General features: G+C 29.7%; 1 protein-coding gene across 1 annotated transcript in view; it reads right to left on the reverse strand.

Annotated features, from left to right (window-relative positions):
- The window catches only part of LOC131844745 (acid sphingomyelinase-like phosphodiesterase 3a), a 77,556-nt gene that overhangs the window by 42,104 nt on the left and 14,322 nt on the right, over positions 1–21,130 (reverse strand). Inside the window, exon 2 of the mRNA XM_059193704.1 lies at positions 11,128–11,254. Coding sequence (XP_059049687.1) covers positions 11,128–11,197 — 70 coding nt within the window. The 5' untranslated portion in view covers positions 11,198–11,254. The remainder of the gene's footprint in view (positions 1–11,127; positions 11,255–21,130) is intronic.

Below are 21,130 nucleotides of genomic sequence, written 5' to 3' on the forward strand. Positions count from 1 at the left end.
CCATAATGCTATCCTGCAAAGAACTCCGCTCAACTTATTAATTAATTACTGTAAGTGTATTCACCTTGGGTTTAATTTTTGATGATAAAATGTATTACATTCCTATTTAATATTAAATTAGATATCATTTATGTTTCGAACACCAAATTCTTTGCTGCAAATTTATAAAGGTAGTAGTATTTTATAAATAGGCCGCAATTTTATACAAATATAAAACTATTGGAATAAAACAAACATAAAATTTTACGTGAAACATACTTACATATGTTAAACTTAGTGAAAACCGCATCCAGTTCGGTTAACCCATTTCTGAAATTAGACCTCACAAAAGCGCAGACAAACTGTAACGGGAATCTAACAATGTTGTATGACGTTATACGTTTTTTCGCAGAAAGGCTTCATTAACCTTAAATATTAAACTTATGTTTTGTTATTAAATTACATGACTAATAATCCCTCAACCAATGATTATAGAAATATACAAATATTACATATTGAAATGTAATATTTATTCCAGCTAATTAACATGTCTGATTAAAAAAAAAGTAAGCGATCGTAGTCTATATACATGAACAGCGCTACAAATGACATCATTATAAGGACACTCATGCGTTGCCATTTCTGACTATAAAGATGTCATGGCTACATATCCTGTAATTCAGCTCACCTGATAAGAAGTGGGAACCGTCGACTATATACATGAACAGCACTACGAATGACGTCATCATGATGACACAGACACGTTGCCATTTTTTACTACAAAGATCTCATGACTACATATTCTGTGTTTTGGTTTGAAGTATGGTTCATCGCCATACTTCAAACCAAAATACAGATTACAAACCAAGTTTCTTGGTGTCTGAAACAGGTAAGACAAAGGTACCGATCCAGACACATATTTATATGTAACTAGTTCAAACTACTATTAAAATATATTTTTAATAAATCGTTACTGATAGCTTTAATAGTCTTGTGATATAGCACATCTTACTTCCGATGGTCGTGGGTTTGATTCCTAGCATGGTACAAACATTTTTATTCATAAATATTATTGTTTGTATTGGCTGAGTGTTATGCATATACTTAAAAAATGTATACAAGTATTTCTATCATTTGTGCACAAAGATCTAGTCTTTGTGTACTCGATGGCGCTATGTAAATTGTACTGACTCATTATTATTATTATAAATGTAGGTATTACAGATTCGCTAAAGTTGAAGTTACAGAAAGAACTATATTATTGGCAACTTCTACTAGTACACATAATACAAGTTGTGCTTAGATTAAGACTAGATGGCGCTGTGTAAATATTGCAGGGTTATTATTTGTTATTTTTATAGATACATACATACATATATATAGTATATATATTACACTACTATTTACCGTAAAGAAACAGAAAGAACTATATGTATATTACTGTCAATTACAGTATGTACAACAGTATGACGTAAGCAAAAGTCATGCGATGTATGCTTACACATTAATTTGTAACATTGTTTAACTCGTGATAAATTACAAACATTAACATAAATTATGAGACATAAAATATTCCCATGAAATACATATTTTACGAAGTGTCGTCAGTTTTAAGTGTTCTGACACTTACTTGCTCATTTTAATTACTTAATTTTTTATAGTACCTTTTTAATTTAGCTGGTTCAATATTTACAAGTAACATTAAATAGTACTCAGATCTTAATACGTTTACTTTGTAGTATTGAATAGAAAATCCTTTATTCAAATAAACCTAATTTAATTGTCTAGTGTGTTCAAGTCTACACATGGACACTATAAATTAAAACTATTAAAATTAAATGTATATCGAACCTAGGACCCATCCGTTTCTTCGACACACAAGGTGATTGAAATACTGACAGCCATGCGGACAATTGTGTTTAAAACCTGCCTTTGATTTTAATTCTTAATAATCAGGCGTGTACTAAACTACCATAATAATTAACTGCAAACCCACAAAAATAACTAATAATTGTTTGTTTTATCACGCGATGCTTATTAAAAATTGTTTAGTAGTGTAATTATGAGAAATTAGGTGCACATTTTGTTACTGTTTCATTATTATAATTATCACTCTTTTTCATATAATATTAAAGCCTTAATGATAGTATAGGATTTTTTTTTGGTACTTATGCATGAGGAAAATTCTAAATATCTCCAATTAGGGGTGTGTTACTTTGATCGTATGTATATTTTATAAGGAAAACTCGATATAACATCCCGCCTGAATTATCATCAATTCCTTATTGGCAATATACAGTACATAGACAAATAATACATTAGCTAACATGTGTATAATTACAGTAAGGCGACTTTATTGCCGAAAGCAATATTTGTTTAGGAAGAACAAACAACCGCGCTATTTATTATTTATTGTCCACATATATATATATAAATATTATGGCAAGCATATACTTATATATTTTTATATACCAATAAAATATTATATTGGTCATTAGACATATATTTTTTAAAAGTTTAAATCTGGTTTTACGGCTTCTATATATATTCCCATTTTATTAGTAGTAGTTACTATATATAGAAATTTAAAACTACGATTATAGTTTTCCAAAGATAAAGTGATTAAAATAGCAGTAAAGTGATTAAAATTATGCTAAAAAAACAAGAGACTATACTAATCTCTACATAGTATAAAGCTAAGTCGCCGCTGTCTGTTCGCTTATATCTTTTAAATTATGCAACGGATTCTTATGTAGTTTTCAGCAATAGATAGAGTGATTAAAGAGGAAAGTTTATATGTATATTACATGTGCTATAGTCTAGAACAAGCTGAGAAATTCAAAGATTTCTAACACCTCCGTAAGAAGACTGGACGGGTCGCCATTAGTTTATAAATATAACATAATCTATTATTACAAAGGGTTACCTCCATCAGAAATTTCGAAGGCGTAAAGTTGAGTTCGCAAATAAACCACTATCTACTATACTTGCATACGTGTGTTCATTGTACCGTGAAATGAAACCATCAGTCGACCCTATGAAGAATAAGGTCAAACTTATGGCTGTCCCATGATATTATATTTCTTGCCTACTTTCCGACGCTGGGGACGAAACTTTCCGAATAAGTTTTACACTGATTGCGGTTGACAAAGTATGATTTTTCTTTATAAAATGTTTGCATTTACGAAATTTACTTTCCAAATATGATTAAGAAGTAAGTTTTTATTATTCAAAATCAGAGAATTCAACATAAAATATAACTATTTCTTAAATTAATATATTAAGTTGTTACCCGTGACTTTGTTTTATAAATTATGATAGTATTATCTGATTGATTAAAAATAGATTCTACATTTATAATCGAAAACAATTTTTCTTTCCAGATGCGTTATAGACGAACGATTAGATTTACAATTTGGTTATTCTTTTATATTTGAAGTCCTTGTTTCATTCCTATAAAATTACTTATTAACTTCTACGACCTATGTAATATGATCACGTCTTAATTAGAAATTAGGTGGTATGACAATTTCAGATGATACTTTCAATGTGGGGGAATATTCATTGAACCGTGGGCATATCTAAAGTACTTCTTTCAGACGCTAAATACTTGCATTAACTGTGTTTTTATACTGCTGTATGCTGTATGAAAGTTGAAATATGGCAGAGAAAACTACAAGGTCTAATTCCTGACACCTCAGTCCTCTGGAATAGCAATACAGGACCGAGTATCTGTAGTACATGGCGTGATGGGGTTACCATGCAGTGTATTATAATACTTACCTTACTTTACCAGTTTGTTTGCCTTTTTAGTTATATAAAAACATCATTACTTACTAAAACAATCTGTACAATGCCGCATTCACATGGGAATCAAATCCATTTATACACATTAGCAATGTGTATCATCGTTCCTACTCATGTACATATATTACTCTAGCAAGACCGTAATAGGTATTTATTTGCTTGTTTCCATTATATATTCATGTCATTGAATAAAAGCATGTTCGATATTGTCAGAGAAATTCGATATTCCAAATATACAACACTAATGGATCCAATGTGGAATTTACGCGAAAAACATAAACTGAGATTTCTTTACTATTAATCTAATGTGCTCCCTGTTGATCTTTTTCCTATTATTAGACGAAGACATTATATTCAATATTACTCTCATTATATTATTATAAATACTGTATAAATATATGAAGCTACAGGAGTTATTCATATCTAGAAGGACAAATTCGGTCCTTAAGGTTCATGATTTTTATTTATGTTCCTACCTAAAACTTGTGAAAATTTATAAGAACAAGTATTATGTTTTTTTTTATGAACTAGTTGTAACCCGCAACTTCGTCTATCCTTTTTGAGATATATATATACCATATGGTTAATCCGTGAGATACATTCTATATTCATGTCAAAATTCGTGAAAGATAATAAGTAGACAGAGAAACAAATATACGCATTTATAATATTAAAATAATGAATAAAAAGTACGAATTAGTTTTATTCATTAATAAGGATATATGATATCTAGCTTTGACTTTGGTATGAATATACATTTTAATAAAACATTTGGACACTGGACCATTTCTAGTGACAGACAATTATGTATACTATTTCGTGCTTGAGATCAATATTACCACTATCTTCTAATCTCCCACGGATCTATCAATATCTCTCATATCTACCACAATTGTATTGGCGGTTTATTTATGTGCAAACGATAGATATTGAAATAACAACTCTATGTATGTCCGCGCAGGATGTAAAGTTAGTTTATTGTCTTCAAATCTCAGATCAGGTAAACCACATGGGGATTTTGTATAAAATAATTTGTGTGGGCCATACACGGATTAATCTACCGCAAATATGTTTGTAGATCGTTGACAATATTATACTACTATTATGTTTTCTTTGCAAACAGTGTTACCAGTATAGCCTATCATTCTCTAGATTTAAGAGAAAATTAGTAAAGTTTTTTGAAGTTCAAGTTCGGACTTAACAAAATATAAAAAAAATCTTTGGTTATTTTACTACAAATAGTAGTTTTTTATAGTCTATGTCTATAAATATTATTCATTATGAAAGCCATTGATAAATTTCAATTATCTATATACCATTGTTTATTTATATATTTTATAGATGCAAATTAGAAAAAAAAACTGCCGTTTTCTTTTTAAATGTAAAAAGAAAACGACAGTTTTTAATTTATCAATGGGTTTCATAATGAATAATATTTATAGACATGGTAATTCTATTTTGTTTAAACTATCCTTTACTTTCTCAAGAAAAATATAATATTATAAATTATGTTATGTTTAATAAATTCTCTGCCATATTCTTAGAGATCATATAAATAAATAAGGATGTTCTTTCATGTCAATAGCAACGAATATATCACAAAAAATATTCTACCTATGTAATAAGTAATAAATCTGAGATTAATAACATAATCTGATATTAAATTGGTATAAGATACAAGTAAGTACCTAATATTTTACAGTTAATTACCGCACGTTTCTATTTTTACTCAAAATCTTCGGTACCTAATTACTAATTACACATTCCAATACATGAATAATTTATATATTAATTAACGGTGTCTTCTATACTTAGAATTTTAATCGATATTCACGATTTTACAGACATTATATATTAAAATTTCAGTAACTAAGAACAAACAAAATATAACTGAGTGGCAAAGTAAAATTAGAACGTTTTTAATCTATACCCGTTTCTAATTTCGGAATATTCTTCGCAGCTTGTATTTAAGCTGTAGGTATGCTTTTTTGAAGGATACAATATAACAGTGAAACTGGGCTCAGAGGCATGACACTAGTTGTTCATACTCAGGATTTTCATTTAGTATTAGACATAGACACCTATAAGTGTACAATACAAATAAACTGGCTTTTAACCAAAAAGAAATTCAGTTGAGTTTCTTGCCAGTTTCTCTCAATTCAATTTGTATACTGAACTGGATGGTAGAGAAAAAAGAAAAAAAAGCTTGACGTTTATAAGCGGTTAAATGTCCTACACGAATAAATAATTTTTGATTTCATATGATTTCATTATTTAAATTATTAACCGGGTCTTAACACGAATAATTTATGGCAAATAAAGGTATTTACCTCTCTCGACGTTTCGACTAGGTTGAGAGGTAAATACCTTTATTTGCCATAATATTATTCGTGTTAAGACCCGGTTAATAATTTAAATAATGTATATTAAACACGAAAGTTTAAAATTCATATGATTTCGTCCTCAGGAAACGAGAGATATTGTCAGAGATATTCCGATATTCCTGTTGTCACAAATTAATTCTTTCGTTACAATATGTTTTATTTTCTTATATATATATTTTATTCATGTAGATTAAATTTAAGTTTGTCATTTTTCATAAGGTTAACCATCAACTTGGCATACTACTGACATTATAAGAAACATCTCAAGTGGCGACTATGAGAAAAAAATGTACTACAGAAATAAAATCTTATATGAAGTTCGTGAGCAATTAGCAAACTTATATTATCTTTATGTGGTGAGAGATTTAGGTTTAATATAAATTAATAATAAACACAAGATGTCCAGCGGTTTACTCAGTTTTTGTTTTCGCGCGACATAATAATTTTTATTCATAAGTGTAATATATATATACATATGTCCCTTCTTTGTTGCCATCTTTGATATAAAAGATACACAAAAGTTTAAAAGTTAGCAGTTAAGTCAAATATAATAATACATATGTTTTGCTTTTAAGAATATATGTTTATGTATGTATATTTAAAACCAAAATAAAAAGAATCATAAAAGCCAACATACTAACCTACCTACTGACATAAATAATAAAATAGTAATATATTTATTTATTCAGTAATGAGGTAAGTATATTAACTGTCTATAAGCTCATTAACTACTTATAATTATTTTTATTTTCTTATTAGAAAGCTCAAAACCCTTTAATAGCCGCACGAAATATTTGCGTGATCCCAAAATGCTAATTCACGCAGGAAATATAATAAGTATGTAGAATTATTAAACGAATATTCATGAATATTAATGATTTAACACAATTTACTTTTAATGTGACTAATAAAGTCCGGAAATCCAATTTGAACTCCATTTTGCACCTCGTCAATTTGTGGCTTGGTGTATGTTACAAAATAAAATAACCATTTCGGCATTTCTTTACTGTTACTACTATTATTTATTACTTTAGTTTAATATTTTTGCGCACTGAAACTAAGTAAATATGACGATCTTATAAATAAATTAACGTAAAGCTATAATATGGTTCTGATGATTTATCATCTTTAGCTTCAAGTGCTGTATTAAATCTCTTCATATCTTCGCGATACATTATTAAATCTTCGTATAATCGCGAAAAATCTCTGTGACTTGTCCAGAATGGCAGTAAGTTCTATACCAGAATAAGCTGAGCCGTATATTTGTTACCCACCAAAAAAATTGTTTCGAGAACTATTCAACGTTTCTCTCCCACCCACACGATGGACCCGGCACCAGCCTGATAATACGTGTAACTTCTAAAAAGTTAATGTCTCTTGTAAGTAATTTTAAATCTTTATTTGTTTATACACACTTTGAGAATATAAATATGTACTAATTTTGTATTTCTTCATCATTACATTACATAGTATAAAACAAAGTCGCTGTCGCTGTCTGTCCGTCCCTATGTATATATCTTTAAAACTACGCAACGGATTTTGGAGCGGTTTTTTTAATAGATAGAGTGATTCAAGAGGAAGGTTTATATGTATAGTACATGTACACTCGGACGAGGCCGGGGTGAGTAGCTAGTGTATAGTATACATTTAATAATTATGTACAGTTGTCTTTTATTACACATTAACAATACGGATCAATTAAATAAGGTACATAATAATTGTCTATGCCACTTAATCTTCAACTCTTCTATACTCTACTTAGTACATATTATATTACTATCACATAGTAATATAATTTATTAAAGTTTGCATAAATGTACAAGTGAAGTTTACCTACCATATTTTTCAATTGACAGTACCTTTATACTACGTAAAAATAATGTATATGTATCCGTAATAATTATATGTAAAAAATTGACAACAAATAAAATAGTTCGATAAGAATTACAATATAAATAAAATTTAATTCCTAAATTCATGAAATATGTAGATAAAAACAGACAGAGTCTAAATATAAAAATCCTTTTAAAATTCTCAGTTACATATTTATCCAGTTAAAGAAATGAGACCCATGACATTTTGATGAATAGCGACCTCAAAACCGTCCTTACAACCGCATCTTAAAATTCAAATCCAAATTCTAAGATGAAATATAATATGTACACGGGGGAAAATCAAGATGTTAAATTTGCCTTGCGACATTCTGATATATCAAAGGGCAAAGGTGGAGGCAGAACCAACAAATCGTATGCTAAAAGTCCTTCATCAACTCTTGTAACAGGATATTTACTTAGGATTAGCAATTCCGTTAACAAATCCCTCGGATAGCGCACTTGAATTCACCCGAATACGTCAAGATTTACACATTACCCTCGCTTATGTAAGTCTAAATTGGTGCAAACTATTTAATTGGAAGCTTGGACCACTATCCGTCGCTTTAATAAGACAATCCAACTTCGGTTACATATACAGTTTGTATTTCTGTGAACTCCTAATTGGCAAAATTTTGCGAGTGTCAATGTAATTTTGACATTTCAATATAATATACACTAAACGAACTAACAAACCAATTAAAAACTATAATTGAGGTAACAAGCACATATCGAAAACAATATATATATGTTATATGGAATCTGTGTTATATATAAAATTATCGTATCGCAATGATAGTTCTCCGATACGTCTTGACCGATTTTTATGAAATTTTATACGCATATTTAGTAGATCTGAGTATCGGATACTATCTATTTTTCATACCCCTAAGTGATAAGGGTTATCAACATTTATTAACATTAACCCTAACATTTTTATTATATTTTTTTGATACCTAATGGTGGCCTCAGTGGTTTAGCGCTTTAGCACGCCGCTTTCCCGATAGTCGGGGGTTCCTCGCACGACGCAAACGTTTGTAATTCATGAGTATGAGTGGTTGTAGCAATCTGGGTGTTTCCATATACATAGGTGATGTGCATATAAATAAGCTGTCTAGTACCCATTACACAAGCACTGCTTAGCTTGAGACTAGATAGCGCTGATAAACTGTAAACTGCGATTTGTCCTGGGTTAATATTATTATTTTAAATTTTACTTATACAGTGAACTAAAAGGGGTATAAGATTACTATTGAATTAGAACTGAAGAATTAGGTACTTGTGATAATTATAATGGAAATTGATAACTCTTACAGCAAAATATTTAACATTTAATGTTAGATTTAATTGGATGTCGTTTTTAGGATTACCAATCAAATTCACATAAACGAAGTTTTGATGTTCATTATATACGAAAAATATTGATTATACATATATATATCTTTTTCAATATTTATGGAAATATGTATCAATACATATCTAAACTTGTAATAAAACGCGTGTACCGTCCAAGATTTTAATATGAATAATTTCGTATTTATTCTTATTTATGTATAAGATATTTCACTCAAATTTATAAGGAATGAGGAGCTCGCGTTCTAAAATAGGGATATCCTAAATTTTAATTTAGATTAGCAAAGTAATCATTAAAGCAGACTTGATACTCAGTAGACGAACTTAAGTAACAAATTTCACTGAATTAACTTGGGGCTGTTTGGGTTCTTTAAGGCTATGTCTCCGGATGTTAGTTGTTTGAGAGCTTACTCAGAAATTATAAACTCGAATGTTGGGATTGGAGCGATACTCGATCGAATTACTTTAGTAGATTGAAATTTTAATCAATTAATCAAAATGATTTAGAGTGCAATACAGTAAGCATAAAACAAATTATATTCTCTTTATCACAATATATAATTTTAACGCATTTTTAGTTTAGAATGTTATTTGTGAGCAACAATGAGCTTATCTCTGAAAGAAATCTCTTCCAGTCAACCTAACAGTGTGGCTAATAGCATTATTATAAATTTATTAATTTAATAAAAGGGCCATATCAATGCAATTAATTATTAAATTTGTAGAAGAAAACCTCTAAAATATTTGGATCTGTCATTTCGTAATAATGACAATGGTTCTTTGTGTATACGTTAACTAACTAATACTTAAGCATTACTTATAAGTATCGGAAGCGTAAATAATATATAGGTATTATGATTAATATAATTAATTAATTATCTATACTGAAGATATAATATATATTATATCATTCATCAGTCAACTTGGAAGCATCATAAAAAGAAAGAAATTGGCATGAATAGAGAATCAAATGCTATAGCAATCCGACGCGGAAAATACGTTTCAAGCAATCGGCTTTTCCACAATAAAAGGTATCATTTCATTTCCCCAGGTGTACTATAATGCGTGTGGGGTGTGGGTTCTGAGTTCGGTGGCCGATTCACGTCACGTGCGACAAGCACTTGACAGAAGGTATGGAAGTACATACCCTAATCTCGGCCCGTAGACCTGAGGGCTTGGCAGGTGAGATAGTGTTGGTTTTCTGGAATTCAGGGCTCAGTGAAATGGAACAATTTGAAAAAAGTTTATTGCAATAACTATTTTTAGACTTTAACCTACATAAATGTTATAAATTTTGAATTTCGAAGTACAATTGTTTTATTTTATTGGTTTGTCCCTATTCGTCTCTTATGTTTTTATAAGTGGAATGGTAAATTGGCTGCCTAGTAATATGTGATAATCATCGCCTACATACACGAAGAGCGCTACGGACTACTCCTCACGCACTACCATTTCTCTGTACCCCCTTGTACATCTCTGTACCCTGTAATATGGTTTTATATTACAGGTATAAAATCTGGTTTTATATTTTATATTTCATTCCCCAACCGAAACACTGCATACAAAGACGATATTTTGAGGTTAGCAGAAATGAAAGAATCGATGCAGATGACTTTGTACAAAGTTTACTTCTGGTTCACGATAGTGCTAGCGGCTGTTGGGCCGCCGTAAACCGTTTTAGCGCAGGCGGTGTACCATTCCATCATCATACATTAAGAAAAATAAGAACTTACCTATTTTAGCATGTGTACAAGTGAAGGAGATGACACATATTAGCGTCACTACCAGATTAGCGATCTCCATGTTGACCACATACACTTAAGTCACTCGCATTTTCACTATATCAATGTTCGCTCATATCTGAAAAGAATAAATAAATATTTTCAATAAACAAAATTAAAGATGGTTCAATTCTTCCTAAATAATCTAACATTTAAAATTCTCGTGTAACAATGTTAGTTACCATACTCCTCCGACAATAGATTTTTATGTAATTTTATATGTGTATTCCGTACGTCTCAGAATCAGCTACTATATATGTTTTATACTCCTGAGTGATAGGGGTCATTGACATTTTTCTATATTAGAATTATTAGTCTAGGACTATTACTAATAATCCTCTATAGCAATGTCTCCCAAAGTTTTTAGTACCATACTCCTTTCCTAAATTCTTATGCCCCCCCCCTCCTCCATGAACCATACATAATTTATAGCATTAAAAAAAATGTCGTTAACATAAAAAACTCAATTAATAAGTTTTAGGAAGAAGTTGTTAATGAAACAGTAAACAAATTTTCAATATAGAATGAAACATTAAAATTCACATCCCATATAGTTTTAATTAAGAGTCCATTTTTGAATTGCCCTCCTGTGGAGCGTGGGCAACACGTGAGACACTGCTCTATAGACATATACTAATTACATATACTGGACACATTTGACTACCCAGACGTATCGTAAATACTGTTATAAATAATATATATATGTGGTATTAATATTGTTGGTCAAAAATATAAACCTCATTTACTTCCCCATATTCCTTCATATTGGACCACTATACAAAATATCTTTATTCATGTAGGTTAATATACCAGGCTCTTATGATATGTCAAAACTACCGTCAGTTCAGAATGATTCGAGACGAGAAGAACTGACAAGAAACTCAGCTCGTATTCTTTTCAAATAAATATTGTACATGTTTGCAATATATATTATAAAATGTTTCCAATAGCACTTCTATTCAGAACAGCGATTTTTCCTTAACATTTATATTAGATCGCACTACAACCGTTGGTTTGTTTGAAAAAGGTCATATAAAAAGTTATTTTTACATGTTACTTTACGTATATGCAATACTAGTGGGGTTGCCTTTGTCACCGAACCTTTTATCTTTTTTCTTTTTATTTTGTAGGCCTTTGTTTGTCACGGTGCGGGCTTGGCAGCGATTTACCAATTTCCCAAAATCAAAATGGAACTGTTATTAGGGATGGTGTTCCATTACTGCACATTCCTGCCTTTTATGTCTTTTATTGACAGACTCGGTGGTTTAGTAGTTTAGCATACGGCTTTACTATCCGATGGTCACAGGTTCAATTTCTCGCACGGTACAAACATTTGTATTCATGAGTAAGATTGTTTGTATCGGTCTGGGTGTTTTCAATGTATAATATGTATTTAGTTACAAAAAAATGCATTCATTTATACCAGTTGTCTAGTACTCACAAGCTCTAGCTTAGTTTGGAACTAGATGGCGTTGTATGAATTGCCCTAAGATATTATTATTATTGTCTTTTTAACTCAGCTTTTGATGATTTTTTACGTTTTACGGCATAAACCACACTTACGGGCCGAAACCAAGTAAGTGCAGTCTATGTGTATGTCCGTGTATTATTATTATTTTACAAAAATAATTATAATTATCATTGTTATTATTATTATTATGTCTGTTATATGGGTTTGTATACGTGTACCAATTATATTTGAATACATAAATAGACTTTATGACATATGACTATATTTATTGGTTGGTTAATTAATCTTTGAAAACTTACAAGACAAAAACAAGTCGAAATAAATCTTATACCATATAGCCCAAACGAAATAGTGGACTGAATCCTTCTCTTATAATGTGCATAATCGTGTGACTATTGTTACCTTAATATACATACATATACATATATAATTCTTCTATACTTCTGTTTGTTACCTAATTCTTCCATAACGGCTTGTTCACCTTAGATGAAATTTTAAACTTAAATAGATTCCTGGATGATTGGAAAACACTACAATTGGTATATGGCGTTGCTTTTCCAGGGCAGGAAGACATCGGATTCTCTAGTGGATTTATAATGTTAATTAAATTGGGCATGTTCTTAATCTTTCTAAAATAAATTTCATTTAAATAATGTCAATTTATTTAGTCAACTAGCTGTCCAAACGACCAAACGTTGTTTTGCCATATAAATTTCAGTACTAATATCACTATTAAAAATAGGGGTTAGAGTTTAGAGTTGTATGTATTTAATTTAGAATTTAATTATAGAAAAATAAATATTGCTTAAAAAAAATGTTAGGTACGAACAACTATTATCATTTAGGGGTGTGAAATAAAATAAAACTGAAATTAAAAAAAAAATCGGTCAAGCTGTTTCGGAGGAGTACGTACGGTAACTAACATTGTGACACGAGAAATTTATATATAAGATTAATAGATATTTTCAGCAATAAATCTTCATTATTGTAATTATATATGTAATTATACTTTTATATATTATTTACGTGTCCTTCATTTATGTATAAACGAAATAAACATTCTAAATATCTATTATTTTTATTCCTACACCTCGACCGGACGTAAGCGTAATTACTTCGTCTTGATGAGATAGCCATTTAGCAATAAGGCCGCCCATTGTTGCCTCTTTTTTACCTCGTTTCTTGTTATGCTGTGTTTTTATCCCGCCTATGTAGTACCACAGATAACATAATATGTAGTACTTAATATATAACTATTTCTTACGAAGTGGTGGAACAAAGATTTTTCATAGAGTCGTTCAATTTTCTATGAAGGCATCTCTTTATAGGAAATACAGTTGCATGAAGACGTTCTCTTTTAGTCTCTTTAGCATATTTTCCATCTCAGTTGCAGTCCTTTGATCCCATTAGGGTGCACCTCCAGTAAATAATTTGTTTGTCTAAGAGCTAACCAAAGATTTTATATAATCAGTAATTTAAAAAAATGTACCTCAATTCAGGTCTATGTAATTTAATTAAAATATTTACATATATAATTACATAGTATAAAATGACGCAACGGATTTTGAAGCGGTTTTTTTTAATAGATGGAGTGATTCTATAGGAAGGTTTATGTATATAATACATGTATACTCGGGCGAAGCCGTGGCGAGTATTATATATAATACTAGCGTATTATATATAATACATCTTTACTTTTAAAAAAAAAGGTTAATAGAACTATGTGTTTAAATGACAAAGCGATATTTCATTTAAATTATGATCTGAATTATATATGCTGTTTAAACACGCAAAACCGTACCATTTATTTGTTAATAGAAGTATGTGTGTATTATTACACATATATATATTTGTTATTATTTAAGATTTAGTTATACGAAAATCTAATTGAAACAATTATGTCGAAGAAAATTATGACAAAATTCATATATAGCATATAGTAGAATCAATTGCAAAAATATGTATTATACTTTCGTGAATTATATAACAGGTAACACACAAATGAACATTCCCTTTTAAAAATTGGCTGAACAGAATCTTCTAACATTAATTGTACCGCCATCTCTTCGACTATATGAAGCACATAGTTCGTTTGAAATGACACGACACACGGAAATGACATATCGGAGCTAGACGAGCGAGAAAATGTGACACGTCACGCGCGAAACCGTTTGTAAAGTGACGTGAGGCCATTGTAAAGGCGAGTCCAGAGCGAACACGTTATTATTAAACAAATAATCATATATACAGAACTGAGAATTCAAACAGTGTTAATTATAGCGTTGTGACTATTATAAAGTTACTTCTTAACTATGAATAATACTACTGTTATCGCCACTCGATGACATCAAGATGGTTTTAAGGTTTATAAAAAAAAAGTTAGTTATTTTTTATTTTAAACAATTTACAATAAATACCACAACACTACGGCCCTCGATCCTCGATCTATTACGTGACTTCATATTACCGGCATGCACTGTAACTTCATTTCAATTATTTAAAGTTTTTCCGAAGATATGTATATATGTATCTATCTAATAAAAGTATAGGCCCATAAAATGTTAATAGAATTTTTAAATTGCAGCTTCTTAAAAAGATATACATAGAAACACTATAATTATCTTGCAAATATTATAAACGCGAAAGTTAGTGAGTATGGATAAACGGATGAATGGATGTTACTCGTTCAAGCAAAAACTACACAATAGATTTTGAGGTAACTGTACAGTAATACACAGAATAACACATACGCTATTCATGTGAGTGAAACACGCGGGTAAACAATAATTCAATAATAATAATACAATTTTTTTTCATATTGCGACTAATACCAATTTCTAATAGACCTACCGCTTAGTGATTAGTTAGTTAAATAGTTCCTTATAATTTAGCTAAATATCGCAGTAAATTAATTGGAATATTATCAATTAATTACGATAATTGAGTATATTTCTTTAATATTTTGCTGAAGTTAATCTCTGAACTATAACACTTACGCTGTACACTTGCCTTAAGAATTAGACATCCTTCACAGGATGTCAGCACAAAGGTTGTTAAATTCTCAAATTTTATGCGGACTTGCGAAGGGGCTTCTTGTGAATTAATGGTTCACTTTGAGATGCGTAAGGAGTATTTGTTAGGAAAAGACGTATTTCAGATTCGCTTTCAGTTTAATGAGATTACGTGTTATAAAGTAATTTCACTGACTTGTAATGGATTTGATTAAGTAATAGCTTCTGATAGTAATGTATGTGTATGATTCTATATAAAAATTACTGAGGATGTATCGATGTCAAAATGTATTTTTTTTTTATAAAGCAATGGATGGGGGATGGTCAGAACTGTTTATTATTGATACTAAGTATGAATATGCTATAAAGTGAAAAATTGATCTGAACAGTCACAGTAGCAATCAAGATTTTTTTTTAATTTTCTCCATTTTTCGATTCTTCTATCTGTAGGAACATTTTTCAAAGCATTACAAACTAATAAATAGATTAAAAAAATCAGTGATTAACTTCACTTCACACTTCAACTTTTAAATAAAGTGAACTAAATATATATTTTTTTTAATTTTTAAAACAAAGTCGCTATCGTTTTCTTATCATCCCTATGTATGCATAAATCTTTAAAACTACGCAACGGATTAAAAGCGATTTTTTTAAATAGATAGAGTGTTTCTATAGGAAGGTTTACATATATACATATTAATTGTACTGTTCCAAAATCTTTATATAGTTTTAATTACAATTATAATATTTGCTATTACTGTGAATGTAATTGTAGAATTAATATTTATAGAAACCATTATGATTAATTTGAATTAATAATTTTAGATCTATAGATAATTTCAATTGTCTGCCATAATTTATTACAGAAATGTCAATTGACTGACAACATCGTTAACATAAACCCTAATTATAATAACAAAAACATGCAATTTAATAACTATCATATAATAATATAAATATTATAATTTCAAGCAATTAAATTAAATCTATAATAATAAAATGTTAATTGTAAGCGGTAAACAATCTGATTGGTCAGCACACTTTTAATGATAAGTCTTCTTGTCTCGAACACGGTTGAGGTGGTCAGTTCTGAGTTACCATCTTATACACAGTTACATACATGGAGCCAGGTTTGTACTTCTAATGACTTTGTAAGTCATGTCTGCTTAGAAATAATAATAATAGTTAATTAAATGAGCAACACAAGTTTCTTGCTCATTCTTCTTGTGATGAATCTGTATTCCGAATGAGTGGTAGAATCACAAATACAGTAATTATTCAAACGTGCTTACGTTAAGTTTGTTTCGTTTTGTTTAATTATAATAACCTACGAGTTAAACAATTGAGATATAACCATGTTGGTCGAGAATATAGTACCTAACATAACTATTTTGACACTCTAGACATATATAATACATGTACAGGGCACATGTATTATATATGTAAACCTTCCTCTTGGACAGGTGTACAAAGCCGGGGCGAGTAGCTAGTCTATAGATAATTTACTTTGTAGTTAATAAATACATAATATAATAATATAAATATTGGTTAGCTTTAAAATTAAATTTATTAATGTAATTGCATCGGTAAACAATCTGATAGGCCTTTTAATGATAAGTGTCAACCTTTGTCTATATAAAAAATATTAAATAGTACCTCGGACACACGTCATCATGTGATGCGTGGTATAACAATATTGATCTGTAATACTTCCACATATCAGTGTACAAAGAGCATAACAATTTATATTTATCGATTATCGCATGCCTCGTCCTTGTTAATGTGTATTTATAGAAAACAACATTTATTTAAAGAAGCTACATGCAAGTTTGTTACCCATTCGTCTTGTGATGAAATTGTGTACCAAATTAGTAGTAGAATATAAAAAAAAATATTTAAAAGTATTTATATTAAGTTTATTTGAATAAAGATTATTTCTACTTCTAATATAATATATATTCCTGCATTCCAGTCCAAATGTGATGTACTTTGTGTTAAGAAAATCCAGCTAAGCTGTTACCAAGCCGTCTTGTCAAAGGGGCCGAGGGGCGGTTTGCAATATCGCCTTAAGTTAATAAGATTCCTAAAGGTCTGATCTCACGCTATGTTGTCCTTTTAAGTAAAATTGTCAATTTCAAGGTAGGTTACATGCATATATAGTATTATATACTCTGAAAACAATATAAAAAAAAACTGAATAAAAAACTTCATTATTAAACACCAAAATATATCTATCACATCTAATTTAATTGTAATTCAGAATTATTTTATCCTTTTTCTATTTTGGAATGGCAATCCAGCTAAATAGCCAACCTGGTGGTAAATATCAAGCGTCGCCTATAGACATTAAAATAAATGGGACAGAGTTGCCACATAAATTAATATACTCTTTGTATAAAAACTAGTAGTTTATTAAATTGTTGTTGCATACTGTAAAGCAGCAACAAAAAGCAACATAAAGGGAGCGTTCTGATTGGAGCGCACACTCATCCAATTTGAATTGTACGTATAACGAACAGACTTTAAGGATCAAATCGATGGAGGCAAGGTACTTTTGTTCACTCAACCAAATATGTAATTTTATAATAGTTTTACCAATTAATTCAAGAAAGTCAGCAATATGTTTAATTTCTACTACAACCCTGTAATCTACTAAAGCCATTATCAAGTAACATCGGTTCATTAGAGCCGCATCACCATGTACCACTTGTCTATTCATTTATTTTTTTAATAGCACACATGTTTCATGTTCTATATATAAAAATACAAGTTTTATTCTTAATAAATACTTAATGGCGTTTGCATTCGCAAATATCCCATACTATTAAGGACATGTACTGAAGATAATTTTACTGGTTTGTGTGTCTGTTCCTATATAAATGGGAAACAAATAATAGAGATATTTACAGTCGAGTCAAAGTTTTAATAGTTACATATCATCCTTTATAATTAACCTGCGATATAAAAGTGATTACGTGCACAATTGTTAGTTGTCTACAGAATAACTCGTCCCTTCGGCTTCTAAACAAATACATTGTAACTTTACGATACCCAATTAAGAAATAAAACTCCACACTTTACTAACGTTATTGAATATAGTGTATAGTGTAGTATTATATGTCGAATGTGGGAATTTAACAACTGTTTTCATACTGAATGTTTATGATCTATGTATTCCTAGTAGGTATGTGGAAAATTATAATTAAACCATCACAGAAATGTGATAAATTAGTGTCAGAGAATGAGTTTGGACTATAGATAAGGTACAGCTAAATGCATCATAAACCAATCCATTTAAAAAATTACAGAGAAACAATGTATGCAAACAGCGAGCACCATTCAGGAATGCCTTGCACCTTGAAATCTCGTTTGAGCAATGTGCAATAATTACCTACATAATGTCGATGGGTACATCTTGATGTAACTGGCAGTTGTATATAAAATACATATCTGATTAAGATATGTATTTTATATATTAAATTTGTATTTAAGTTTATAGTTCTTTTATATCATATTCTAGTTTCGTTACTTCTGTTCTATTGTCAATACTGTCCCAATATATATATTGTCTCCGTATACCTAGTCTTTATTCCTTTTACCTATATACAAATATAATAAAACTACAACACATCTCTATCTTATTTTGACAGCCTCGGTGGTCTAGTGGTTTAGCACACCGCTTTACGATCCGATGGTCGGGTTCGATTCCTCGCACGGTACAAACATTTGTATTCATGAGTATGATTGTTTGTATCGGTCTGGGTGTTTTCTATGTCTAATATGTATTTATTTACAAAAAAAAGAATCCATGTATTTATATCAGTTGTCTAGTACCCATAACACAAGCTCTGCTTAGCTTGGGACTAGATGGCGCTGTGTGAATTGTCCTGAAATATTATTATTATTTAATCAAGAGATTTGTAAGTTTTATTTATTTTATGATATGATGCTTATGTAATGGTTCACCCGCCTACACTAACGGTATACGCTGGCGGAATATCAGTGGAGGATTATAGAATATTATTATTAGGTATATATCCAACTACATCAATCAGTTGTAAGCTCTGCTTATCTTAGGACTAGATGGCGCTCTGTAAATAGTCCTGAATTATTATTATTATTACACCACTAGTTCTCAACACTACAATCCCCCTTGAAAGATTTTGAACAAAGACTGTCGTTGTTTTTGTTATTAAAAAAAGTTATTCACGTTGATAGTTTCTAAAATATTGAGTGTGTAACAATTATGTTTTCTTTAATAAATATAATATTATATATTTAATGTTCTTAAATACATAGTAATGTGTGTCCGTATAACTTTTTAATGCTGTCTACTGTATTTCTAAAAGTTAGACGTCGAACTTTACTAAGCTTTCTTATTCCGCTTTCTCTAAATCTTTTCTTGAATTTTTATTTGTCTCTGTCGATCCAAACAACTTTAGTCACTTAAACGTAGGTACATGGTGACAAAACTTTATGTTTGGATTAGACAAATAAAAAGGAAATATTTACAGAGTCCAAGATAAGGATGGTTAGCAAATAATTTTTATATTACTATTGGTATTAATTGTTATAATTATTTATTATTGTAATAGTTACATGTTTTGTATTTTGTACTATATCTGATATAAATTGTACGTGATATGATAGTAAAGCTACAAGTTACAGATATAATATTCTTCAGGCGCCATAGTACTTTTTTTAATTTCCATTTTCCTATTTATTTATATAGGCAATAGATACTTCTTTCTATTTAATTTTTATCTTAATTAGTATTAAGTAATATACAAATATTATAAAATCGAAATACCGTATTCTTACGTGTGCATTATATACATTATAAATAACATACATAGGTATGTTATTTATAATGTATTTTAACTAAATGCGAATTACGTGCCTGCAGACAGATCTCGACAGGAGGTTTGCTGTGCGATATAAACATTGTACAAATTGTAAAAAATAAAGTTTGTTATCTACCTGATTATCAAGTAAATTAGATTTTTGTTTGTTTTTTAATAATATAATATTTTAGATAACAGTCTAGTATAACATGGATATGGTTACAGACATATGAACAAAAAGCATTTTTAAAGTAAAATGCATTAGACCTTTCAGGTTTTCCTCGTCTTTTCCCTCAGTGTTAATTTTAAAACTCGGGCAGTGTTAAACATTAATAATTCAACAGTAGCATAATTATGTCCTAATGGTTATAAAAGTGCCCTCAAGGGCCTAAGTATGAAATAAATACTTAACATTGACCTTGACATCAGAATGAGTTGACAGAATGCTACCTATATACGTACATTTTAACTCAATAAAGTCGTTATGACAGTAAATATTTTTTTATTATGTTTAATACAAAGAACTATCAAAATGATTAATCTGAATAATTATCGCTATATTGAAATGAATAAATTATTTCTTGGAAAACGATTGAAAAAACCTTCAAGTACTTATATAATAATAACTA

Source organism: Achroia grisella, unplaced genomic scaffold (genome assembly GCF_030625045.1).
Source record: "Achroia grisella isolate CSIRO2021 unplaced genomic scaffold, CSIRO_AGI_Agris_v1 utg413, whole genome shotgun sequence".
In the NCBI taxonomy this organism is placed as follows: Eukaryota; Metazoa; Arthropoda; class Insecta; order Lepidoptera; family Pyralidae; genus Achroia; species Achroia grisella.